The sequence below is a fragment of the Lacerta agilis genome, chromosome 1 (genome assembly GCF_009819535.1).
Source record: "Lacerta agilis isolate rLacAgi1 chromosome 1, rLacAgi1.pri, whole genome shotgun sequence".
NCBI lineage: Eukaryota > Metazoa > Chordata > Lepidosauria > Squamata > Lacertidae > Lacerta > Lacerta agilis.
Genome location: NC_046312.1, coordinates 67,678,813 through 67,691,159, shown reverse-complemented (window position 1 = coordinate 67,691,159; position 12,347 = coordinate 67,678,813). Strand labels below are relative to the sequence as shown.

The 12,347-nt window shown below is 39.2% G+C and overlaps 1 protein-coding gene across 8 annotated transcripts in view; it reads right to left on the bottom strand.

The window, feature by feature from the left end:
- The window catches only part of STK33 (serine/threonine kinase 33), a 41,236-nt gene extending 29,358 nt beyond the window's left edge, over window positions 1-11,878 (bottom strand). For 2 of the 8 annotated variants that reach the window (XM_033153116.1, XM_033153135.1), the window contains exons 1-3: window positions 8,748-8,856; window positions 6,368-6,418; window positions 4,221-4,535 (exon numbers count right to left, since the gene is read on the bottom strand). In XM_033153116.1, the coding sequence (XP_033009007.1) occupies window positions 4,221-4,535; window positions 6,368-6,409 (357 nt within the window). In that variant the 5' untranslated portion in view covers window positions 6,410-6,418; window positions 8,748-8,856. Of the gene's footprint in view, window positions 1-4,220; window positions 4,536-6,367; window positions 6,419-8,747; window positions 8,857-11,808 lie in introns of those variants that run through there. The other 6 variants (XM_033153126.1, XM_033153145.1, XM_033153163.1 and 3 more) reach the window with 6 other exon arrangements.
- Between the last annotated feature and the right edge of the window lie 469 nt (window positions 11,879-12,347).

Sequence of the window (12,347 nt, the reverse complement as noted above, 5' to 3'; positions counted from 1 at the left end):
AAGCCAACCAAGCAGAAGAGCCTAATGGCTGTTTTTAAAAAATCCTTTTTAAACTGATACTGGACAATATATATAAACAGTAGTGGAAATGTATTTGTATGTACAACTGTAAATGCTACTGGTGTTGGACAGCCTAAATAAAGAACCTAGAATTACTAGGGTTTTAAAAACATTCCTAATGCCTAATACTTTTTTTTTTTTATCAAGCAGAGTAAAAGATTATTCTTTTTGTGTGAATCAGCCAACTGGTATACGCTAACAGAAAATGACACTGTATTAAGTGCTTACATTAAGTTAATCAATTAGATACTAAATTAATGAAGTAGCTAATGTTGGAAAAAAGACAAGTAAATGTATAACTATGAGAACAAAATGATGCTAAAATTATTTGTGCTACTATGATATGAATCTTACACTAAAAAAGTAAAGAAATCTATAACAATAATGGATTTCATATATGGCAATTCTAATGTTAATGTTCATGCTTTTCAAAACTTCCCATGCATTCTACTGACCATCCAAGATGTAAAACTCACAGTTGCCAACAGTAAAATGAAGTAATTCTTTTTGATTATACTATATGACATAAATAGTATAATCATAGGTTACTATATTATCTTTCTGTATCAGATGTAAATCACTCATGGTATGTTCAAACAAAGTTTATTTGAGATTGTTCAAAGTTTGCATCCCGCTTTTTAAGAGCACTACTTTAAGGAGGCCAATTTGTGTTAATTTACCAAATTATGGGTAATCCTCTGGAGTTTCAATCTTAAGTGCTTTCCCAACGCATTAGTTTTGAATGTGTATTTATTTCAGGGGGGGTTGCAACTAAAGCTTTTAAAGATTTGTGCTCTACAAGTTTAAAATACTTGTGTTCTCAGATAAATGCAGTGCATAGCACTGGACTGAAAACAAAAGAAAATGTCCTTTGTACATATTTTCTATAAAAAGAATCAGGGGAATAATAGAAATTTAGGTCAATCACCACTTCTGCTTAATTTCTCCACACAATTATTGTAACATTTGAAAATTGTGAGATTAAATCTGAGCTATTATTTCAAAGAAAATCAAATGATTCAACATTTCTACATTCTCAACATCAACTGAAACTGATCTCATGATGTCACACCAGTTGTTGCAAGGGGGACTCGTTTCATCTCTCTGCTGTCACTGCTCAAAGCGCCATGCCTATTAGGTTTCAAAAGACGAAGGTTAGGGAGCTTGCGTTTCAGAGGTAGGGGACCGGCAGAAAGGGCTTCTGGGAATAGTGGGTGTTCTTTCTGACGCCCTCAAAGTGGCCTGAGCGGGGTGTGGGATGAATCAGAGAATGAGTCAGTCTGGACAGCTTACTCATCCTTAGCAATCACCAGAACACTTGTAGGTTTTCCTCTGTGGGAGCTACCAGACAGGCTCCTGCACCTTTGCAAGATGACAGGCAGGCAGCTGCTTAAACAGGTACTGTAAAGGCATAACCAACATGTAGAAGAAGCCATGGTGAGCATAACACCTGCAACTCTTCTGCCTGTTGTTATGCAATTTTCAATGGCAACGAACTCCTGCTGGGACAAAAGGCTGGCAATCCCACCTGCCTTTGTTTCAGATGCTATTCCATCTGTCATGCCATTCAATAAAAAGGTTTCATACAGCTGCCATTTCTTTGTTACTGAGAGTTCAATCTCACTTCAGGATGAGAGTCTTAACTGGGAGGGGTGCCAATGCTTTTTCTACTACTAGGATTTAAGTTCAGTGTGGACTTCCGGTGGAGCGCCATTCTGTTCAGTCGGGACCTCTCTCAGATCCGAGGGGGGTCCGTTGTTTTTGGGTTAGGAGCGACCACAACCGCACTGTGGGCTCCGTTTAAACCTCAGGAAGAGCATCCTGAGGACTTGGGGTCTAGCGGGAGCCAGAAGTGCTTTCCTTGCTCTTGAGGAAACTTAGTAAAGTTTGCTCAAGTGAGCGGGGCTCTGGCACGGCTCTGAAGACCTATCAATTGCCTGAAAACATGAAGCGGCGGAGGCTGACGGGAGATGAGCGCTTTGCTTTTCCCTAATTTGGATTACAAAAGAAGGACTCTAAGTACTGAGAACGATTGATTTGCAAATTCTATTGAAATTCGGCTTACAGAGAGAGATCAAAAGAGGAAGTCCGTCTCTCTCTGACAGCGGCAAGTTTAAAGTAACACCTAGAAACTGTAGCTGTGAAAGATTTGTTTATTTCAAGTGGAGAGCTGATTTTGTATACCTTAGAAAACCCCTGCTTGGGGGGTAGACTGAGAGTTTGATTTATTTCTTCTTGTGGATTACAAACTAAAAGGGAAGATACCGTTAATCCCCCTGGCTAAGGAGTCTGGGTCAGGCGGGGAATGGCAGCTTCGGACTGGATTGCGCAGTTGGAAAATTACTGAGATCTCACCACTTCCTGCTTATTCAAATCCCACGGTGTCCTCGAAGCTTAAAGAATGCTAAACTCAACACTGACACCATTTCAGCGAAGGCTATTGTTGGAATGTCAATTGCTTCAGCAGAGAGTTACAGATAAGTTCACCCAGATTGGAGCTGTTTTAGCGAACTGCTTTTTAAACCCACTCGATGGAAAGGATGGAAAGGAGGCAGATCCAGACGAATTTTTGGAAGAGGAGGACATACAAGTTGGAAAACAAGAAAGGCTCCCTTGGTGTGAGAGACTGGGAGCCTATAGTCTGGACACTACAGTGAGCTCTGGGGATGAGAGCCCAAGGGCTCAAGAACAACAACCATGAAAATGCAATATGCAGCTGAGAGTGGAGGAGAGATACTTTATGATGATGCCAGAGCAACTACCTACCAAGAAGAAAGCTACAATCTGGAGGAGGAGAAGCTACAACGAAGAATACTAAGTATAAAATTGAGCATGAAGGAAATAATGGAAGAAGAAAAAAAGAGCTGGAAAGAGTGGATTGGGGGGACTTGTGGGGGATAGGAAAGGTAAGGGGAGGGGTTGCGATGGATAGGAGGGGGGTGGGGTACAGGATGATTATTTAAAGGGGATATTATAAAGGCTGACCACGGAACTCTGAAACCAGAGGGGAAACGGTGTATGAGACTGGAAGAAACATTTAGATATTTGTTAAGATGTGATTTATTAATATCTGAAATTGGAATCAGAAGGAATATAGGCTACAGTATTAGAAAGTTAAGTTAAGAGAGGATATAAGAAGTTGTGATGTGGAATTTGATGTTTTGTTTGTTAAGAATAAGATTGAAGATATGTTGATTATAATTGTAAGATTAAGATTAGGTGTAAGAAAGAAGATTTTACAAGGTTACAAAGTTACTAAAGAAGATTAGAAATGAACGCAGAAGAGAGGACATGAGGAAGTCCCAAACCTAGGATTATAAAAAGGATAAGGATGGATAAATAAGTGTTTTGTTGGTGTGTATTTTGTTTTGTATTTTTGTAGTGTTTGTATTTGTATTTTGTGTATGCTTATTATTATTAAAATCCAATAAATTCTTATTTAAAAAAAGTAAGTTCAGTGAACCCTCCATTCAAAGCGGGCAGCCTCTCTGAACCCACAAGTGAAACAGATACTGCTGCCACTGTAAAGGAGTCCATAAACTGGCAGGGGGTGGTGAGGAACAAGGCATATATGATCAATAACTTAGCAGAGCTAGCCGGCCAAGAAAAACAGCACAGGAAGATGGAGGAGAGGTCCATTAAGAAACAAGTAATTTGCCCATCCAGCACCCAACTGGCTTGGTCAGCACTTTGTCAGGTGTGTCTACACAAGCTTAAGCTTCCTATCCCTGCCTGAGTATAAGCCTAGGACTTTCTCCAGGCAAGACTTCTACTGTTTCGGAGGGCTAGAGTTTCTTATGTGTCCTATTTCGTCCTGCCGCATATGGTTTGGAATTGTACATGGTCACCTGGAGGGTGGCAAATGCCCCACATCTTCTGCCTGTTTCTGTGGCTGAGTGGGTAAGCAGTTTTCCTGGAGGGGGGTGCTTTATAGGTTTGAATCCTGACATTTTCCTATTTTGCCTGACATTACTATCGCTGGCCTGGTCCATGGGGTCACAAAGAGTCGGACACGACTGAATGACTGAACAACAACAACTATCACTGGCCAGATTTCACAAAGGCATTTCACAAAAGGGAAAGTTATCTGAATATACACTGGGTGGTGGAAGGATAGTGGAACAGGAAGAAAATAAAACCTTTGAAGTTAGTATCCTTACATTTGCTAAATAAGATGTTTGTTTCTTTGACATGGTGTCTTCGGGATCCGAACATTCACTCACTGAAGTAGTTGGTGAATCTGAGGTCTCTACTACAGCTTTTTCAGGGCACATGGTGCCATTATTGCAACGGGGGCAAAAAAGTACAACATTGCTTGGTCCAAATGATGTGCAACACTCAGTGCATTTTGCAGTTGTATTTTCCTGACTGAGATCTGCCATCTGTTTGGTCGTGTAGATCCTGCTGTGCAAATTAAACAGTATCACAAAGATTGGCACTTCAGTGTCCACTGTTGAAGGAAGCAGAACAAAAAGCTGAGAAAAGGAATCAGAAGGTCACAGTTAGTGGACTGGTGGCATTAAAATGACCTCTGATCTCTCTCATTCTCTCTCTCTCCACACACACACACACACACACACACACACACACTCTTTTATACAATCTAAGGTAGCAAAACATATTAAAAAGACTAGATTTCTTGCAAAAGCCCAAATTTGTAAGTTAACCAACTTTTAAAATATGATTTTCTTGAAATAGGACACCACGGGGAAGTAGCAAGTATTTCCCTTCATACAGATATTTGTGTGTGTAAACATTATTAAAGGATCAAATGTGAAGTGGCTGTCTCCAATATGAACTATGCACGGTATAACATCCACCAATTTTGTGTCTCCCCACCCCTGCCTCACATCATTGCCTTGTGGAGGCTGGGAAAGTGCAGTGTGATGGTGTCGTATTGTTCATGATTGACATTACAAAGAGATGTTGAGCAGGGGTAGCTCTGTCTCTCTTATAATAATACCCAGTGTGACCCTAAAGTTAGTAGCCTTTTTTATTTTCTGAGTTTGTTTTCTATTCAGGTACAACAGACCTCCTCTGTCTTATTTTTATATATTATTCTATAAATTTTACTGTGAAATTATAAACCCAGAATTTCACTATGGGAAATGATTATTATATCCAAATTATATCCAAATTAACTCAATTGGTTAATTAAACCTGCTTAACTTCTCAAGAGCAAATCTGGTCTATAGGAAAAAGAGGTTGAGACTGCACATTTCCATTCTTCTTTTCTATTTTTTTTTGGGGGGGGGGGGGGGAATCAGACATACTAAAGCTAGAGAACATTACATATACAGGTTCATGGTGTAAGTACATAGAACAAACCAGCCATAAACATGACAAAGGAATTACCGTAATAGGAGAGTTGAGCACATGCTTGAAGCTCTTCCACTGAAATCAATGAGACTTAAAAGTATTCAATTTTGGTTGGTTTCTGCCCCAATTGTCTAGTCCCGAAACTCTCCTATTAATATTAAACCCAAACACTACTCAAAATTTAATAATCGAAAACTCTTGTTCTACTAAAGGTCTAACATAGTTGTGATTACTGGAAAAAATAGTTTCTTGAGCAGTCGTTTCTTTCTTTCATAGAGACTAGTAATATCATAGATTAGCTCTCAAAGGAAAGCAGCACATGTTCTCATTCACTAGTAAAGCAGCAACACCAGAAACTATCTCCATAAAAGCAGAAGCAATGGTGTGGGATCAAATCAACATCGCTCCTCACATTGTGCAAAGTGTAGAATGCATGCAAGAAGAGACTTGCAAGGCAGTGGGGGGGGGGGTTAAAAATGGATTCCATGCAGTGTAGTCCACAATGAGAGACAAGAAAAAATCCTATTTATTTAGGTCACTGAGCCTAGGGCTTGCCGATCAGAAGGTCGGCGGTTCGAATCTCTGGGACAGGGTGAGTTCCCGTTGCTCTGTCCCAGTTCCTGCCAACCTAGCAGTTCGAAAGCACGTCAAAGTGCAAGTAGATAAATAGGTACCGCTCCGGCGGGAAGGTAAATGGCGTTTCCGTGCGCTGCTCTGGTTTCGCCAGAAGTGGCTTAGTCATGCTGGCCACATGACCTGGAAAAACTGTCTGCAGACAAAAGTCGGCTCCCTCAGCCAGTAAAGCGAGATGAGCGCCGCAACCCCAGAGTCATTCACAACTGGACTTAACTGTCAGGGGTCCTTTAGCTTTTTTAAGCAGGTGAAATTATTTATCTTGATGATTTTAGCTTACAAAAGGGGAATATATAATGCTACATTTTTATGATGTAATATTAGAAGGAATATTATGTACAACCTAAAATCTTACCTCAAAAAGTGAGGACCATGTTGAAATAGGTAGCACTGTCATGGAAGGGAGCTGGAGTAAGAATGGATAGAAAGAAACCACTGAAGTCTACAGACTAAGTTCAATCTGCTTACTGTTCATAAACTAAAAGACACCCCCCCAAAAAAAAAAAAACCATACAGAAACAGCATGCTTGAATGTTCTGTTGTTTGTTATTACTTACTTTATCATTCTGGGCTGGATTCAACTAACTGGACTTCCCCTAGCATAACAAGGTTTTCCCTCCTGTCTTGCCTCCTGCACCCCAAATTGGCTCAGTGGGAATGGGAAAACCCCCAGAAACATTCATAGAGGAGAAGGGAGGGGTTGTTCAGTGCTTGTGCTGACAGAACATTTGTAAAAGCACAACACTGAATTCTTCCCTGTGTATATTCTCAGTTGTAGAATAAAAATTGAAAACATAAAACAAAACAAAACCTATTATGCTGAAGAGGTAAATGTGTATTTGACTAGCTTGAATGAATTGACAGGGCTTCAGGTATTTGATAGGATGTTGGACTAGATAAGCCTTTGGATCCTAACTTATTGCTTGATCCTTAAAAGAAGAATACTTAATTTAAGCTGGTGTGTCAGACCTTAAAACAATTCCATCCCCCTTAAAGCCTTTGCTCTTTAATGTTCTTTATATTCCTCACTGGGTAGCCTATATTCCCCCAGATCCTACAACTTCTGAGATATGTCTTCTCCACCTCCAAGATTGCTACCTGCCGACCTATCTGCAATGGTGGCGGCACAGCCATCTTATGCCACTTCAACTGTGAAATGTGTAGGCTGGGGCCAATACAAACATAATCAAGATAGCTCTGATCTGTGTCATTGCCAAGCTGCCTGCAGTCCCCATTGCCACTTGGAGCTCTGGATTCCATGCCAGAAGCACACCAGGGCAGCCTAATTAATATGGCAGGATGGTGAGTTTGGGCATGCAGTCCAGAGCTCCAGTCGAAGCTGCCCCCTCAGTTCTGTTGGCTGCTACCATGGGCATGCCAGGAATCAGGTGGCCCCAGCATCTCACATGTTGGCAGTGGGTCTAACATAGGTCCTGGTTTTGCTCATTGATGAGCTGTGCTTGTTCCAATGTTTGCTACCAAGCTATATGAAAAGGGTTTTAAATTTTGACTTTAAACATATGACAGGAAAGACCAACTGGCAAGCCCGGGACCAAATCATTTTACAGCACCCTCTATAGCCCTACCAAATTCTAAGCATGGTGCCATAAAAGGTTGGTCTACAGTTTCAGCTGTAAGGAAAAGGAAAATAGATTCCATTCCCAAGAAATAGTGACTCCATACACACTCTCTCTTTTGGATTTTGTATGTAATGTCCTGGCTAAACCTTGAGCACATGGGTTCTATAACTGTGATATCCTAAGTATTGCACTGCACCTACTTTTATTATGGAGCTTGACTACTCATGAGAAAGTCAGTTGCTAGTTAATAGACACTTCCTACCACCAGGTGATTAAGAGAATGGCATGGTCCCCAACAATGCAGAAGTCAGCTATCCCTGACATATAGCAGCATATTAGTGAGCTTAATGGTCAACCATGCAAAGTGCAAGTGTGATTTACCCACCACATGGATACTGAAGAATAATTAACCTAAAGAATCTCTTGTACGCTTTTTGGGTTAGCCAAGCATATCAAATTTACAGCTAGCTTCCTAATCTCTTTTTATGCAGAGAGCCAGAGTACATTTTAAAGCATTCCTAAAATATCAAAGAAGAACAGAAGTTACCTAAACAAATGCAGGATAAATAATTATAATCCCTTCTGGACAGACAAAAGCTTGTAGTAATCAAAGTAAAAGGTGTGTAAAGTCCTTACGGGTGAAACGGACCCTTTACATTTTGACCAGAAAGCTATAGGAAGCTCATGTGCAATTGTGCCATGTTATTAAAGTCTAAAACCAAAAGCTAGATAATTAAACAAAAAAACAAAACAATACTATGTAACTGTATCCAAATATTTCATCTCTGCTTAACAAACACAAAACTTTTATTACTTCCAACTCTACAGTTCTGTGGTTCTATTATTATCCTTTTATGTTTCTAAGAGTACATTCACAAGCAATAAGCACAACTGGGTCTGCCATCTAACCTATGTGCTTTGTGATGTGTCACATTCAAACATTTGAAGGTGCTAACTCAAGTTTATCAATATTTCAGCCATGCCATTATAGAACAAAATCAACCACTGTCAAAATTGTCTAAATGGAAACAGGTTACATTTGCTTAACCACATTATATATGCCTAGTTGCATCTCAAAGCAAATATACACAAGGTAAATGCTTCCCTGCTACTATTTTATTTTAATTTTTGTACTGCCAAAGTATATCAACTCACTGAGTTATTATTCTAGTTACTCTGCTGAAGGTCACCGTGAAGATTTCTTCCCAATAAAATCAAATTTTACACCATGGCAATACAGACTCTGTAAGAAGAAACCAAAATATTTTTTTTGAATAGCATAACATGAACTTGTATAAATTTGCATAACCTTAGCCATGTTTCCTGCAAAGAGTTTACCTTGTGGGTGGAATTCGGAGGTTCGGACTGGGATCAGAATGATGCAGGCTGAGGAGGGACAGGGAAGGTACTGAAATTCTGGAGGTACCTTGGAAAGAGAAGCCATAAAGGGGGAAAGCATCTCTGGCAGCATATTTGGGGCAAGTGAGAAAACCAGGAAGTGTTTTGCAAGATCTTAAGTCTGTTTTTCCCATCAAATACTTTCAAGGTTTTCAATGAATATGAACAATAGGTGCTTGATCTTCTGGGGCAGTGACAGCCACTGAGTTAGAGGTTGCTGAATCCCACTGTTCCTTGTAGTTCCTACACACTGGCACAAATCTGTTCTGGAGAGCTGGGGGAAGGCTTTTCAGAAGTCAATTTACAGGGCAATATCCAGCTAGATTTTTCCTTCAGCATAAAAAATTCTCACTTACACACCAGAACTCCCTCCTCCCTGCACATGAGAACCCCACATCCTCCTCAAATTTGATCTAGAAGGTAGGAAAAAACTGCAGAACAGATTTAGGGGCCATGAAGGGAGAAGGGAGGGGATGAAATCCTTGTGTTTATGGAATTAGTTCGTTTCATATGACCTACAAAATCCTGACAAACTAAAACGTTCTATAGTGAAGTAAGAACTTAACAACTCCATTTATAAAGTGAAAAATTAATGGAAAAACAAAGTCAAAAAAACATACTGTTAATACTCTTTCATTTCAGCTCCTGCAAAGCAAAATTTAGCAGAATTTGAAACAGTTTTCTGCTCAAAGGATAACTGTAAAGAACATGCAAGTTTTACTGGTTGAACATGTTTGGGAACCAGCAGACATGCTCCGAAGTGTTAGGATTAACCGGGAAATACCTTTAATAAACTAAAAAGAAAAAAGAAAATGCACTTTTAGCATAGCAGTGTTGAAGTACAATATATGATGGATAAAAAAATGAAAAAGTGAACAAGAACTCAGGCTGACTAGGAAGAAAAAGTAAAGTAGCATATACATTTGAGCACCGCAATGACCTTGAATTTTCATCACAAAATGGAGGCAAAAATATCTGACAATTTTAGCAGGTTGTCAGAGGGAAAGACTATTTGAATAGCTTCCAGAAAAAGAAAATCTGACCTTATTTTTCTTTCGCCTAGTGATGTTCCAGTACCTTATAGTGAATAATATTTTTCTTAAATGAACAGAATTCTGAGCTTATATGATATAAATTCTGGAGTAATCCTACTGAAGCCAATACCGTTACTCTTAAATTTAAAAAATCTGGTTCAGTGTGATTAAAATCAATAGAGCGCATCGTTTGATGATACTACTTCTCAAGAAAAGGCTATAAGCTTCAGGCATGCTATTATTTGATTACACAATTTCATTGACAGGTTGAAAGGCTTAAAAGGCAACTGAGATATGTGCAGGATTTCATTTTCACAGGAAGAGGATTCATTTCCTCATTTGAAAGGACATCACCATGTCATTTCCTCAAAGTTAAAAAAAAAAATCTGTCCTTTGTTGTAAGACACTTGACAAGAAAATTCCTTTTCTAATCTCAAAAAAGCAGATTTCTTGCCAGTTATGATTGGATTTTTTTTTCAACAGTGCACAGCATCGTTTTAAAAATATGAATTATAATTATAACTCTGATATTGTTCCATGCATGTATTTGCAGGAATACTAATGTTTTTATTTTATGCATTTGTTTATTTTTCACCATCCTCTCTGGGTCAATTTATGTTTCTGTTGTTGAGTCCTCCAAGGGGCATGGGTCTACCTACAGTGTTCCATACTTGATATCAACACCTTGCATCCTTCAGCAGGGCAAAATTTAAAGCAAAGTAAATAAATGATTTTGTTTCTGGTAGACTGACTGACGACAGGACAGGAATATACAAACAAGGGAATTCTGCAACCTGTCATATATATGAAGCTTACTGCCTACGTAACCTGTTTTCACAGGTCCACAACTGTCTATAACATGTATGAAATAAGGCAGTCACTAGATCCTACAAAATATATTTTCAAGAGAAGTCACAACCTACACCTAAACAAAGATAAGAATTATCATTATTATTATTACCAAAAAAAGACACTCCATCAGTATCTGAGGCTACCCTGCCACATAGTAAGATTACCCTCCAAGGCCTTCTGCTTTTCTTCCAGACATTAAGCTGTCACATCACCAACTCCAGAGAAATCCCCATCTAGGTCAGCAAACTACTGCTTCCATAAAAACAAGTCTGGACTGTTTTACAGAGTTAGTGCACTAGAGTCTAACAACAGAGAGCAGTGTAAGAAACATCTTCTCCACTGAGAGGGAACTATGTGCTGTCTCGCTATAGTAACATTACAGCCTAGAGGTTCCTTGTTTATCTGACTGACTTACACTCCATTCTGGTCACCTAATATCTGATCCTTTGATCTGACTGATACTAAACCTGGAAGAAGCACTGTAGTCATTGCCTTCTTGTTCTTCATTGATACCTGCCAGCCAAAAAAATTATCTCCCCAACTACTGCAACAGCTTCATGGTAGCTGTTCATCTTTCTTACTTCTGCCTACTTATGATCTGGACTAAGTAATTGCTTAGCCTAAATGTGACAAGTTAGTGAGTGTGCTACATTGCATTGCATTGCATTGCATTGCATTGCATTGCATTGCATTGCATTGCATTGCATACTGTAGACATGCAGTGTGGTAAATACTGTCTTTTATCACATTTCAGTAACTACTATGAGTGGTACGTGGTAGAACTCTGCTGCTTTGTGATGGGTGTATAGCATTGCAGCATAAGAAATATGTTTAGATGCATGTATGTGCTTTTTCTAAAAGAGAAACCTATTGTGTGTTTCTACAAACCTAGCATTTGAAAATAAAATTATTAACAAAAAAATAATTCTTACCTGATACACTCACATGTGAATGGTCGCACGAAACACCACTGTAACTTCAAAATGTTCCCATTCCCTATATTTAAAAAAGGAATGAACGAATATTTTACTTGCTATTTATACTTGCTGCTCCAAAATAGTAAGCCTAGAAAGTATAGGGGGGGATCAACCTTATATCAGAGCAGCACAAGTCTAATCAGGTTTTCAGAGGCTAGAAACCAAGGTTTTATAATCAGTGGGGCATAACTGGAAGTGATGAAAATCCATAAGCACAGACCCAAGGAGAGTGGGGGCAAATTAATGTTTAATTGCACATGAGAGCATCATATTGTCAAGGACAACAAGGGCCAAGTCTGTACAAGTAAAGGTAATTATTTAACTAGTCAAGCTGCTAACTAATGGTTCATACTGCTATGAACACTAATCTCACACACAGACATACAACACAGCTGGAACTGAGAAAACATTATTAGCCAATGAGAAAAATAAAACACAAGAGGTGGCTTCATCAGATATTTAGTATTATCCATATTACTGAGTGTAGCTACCAC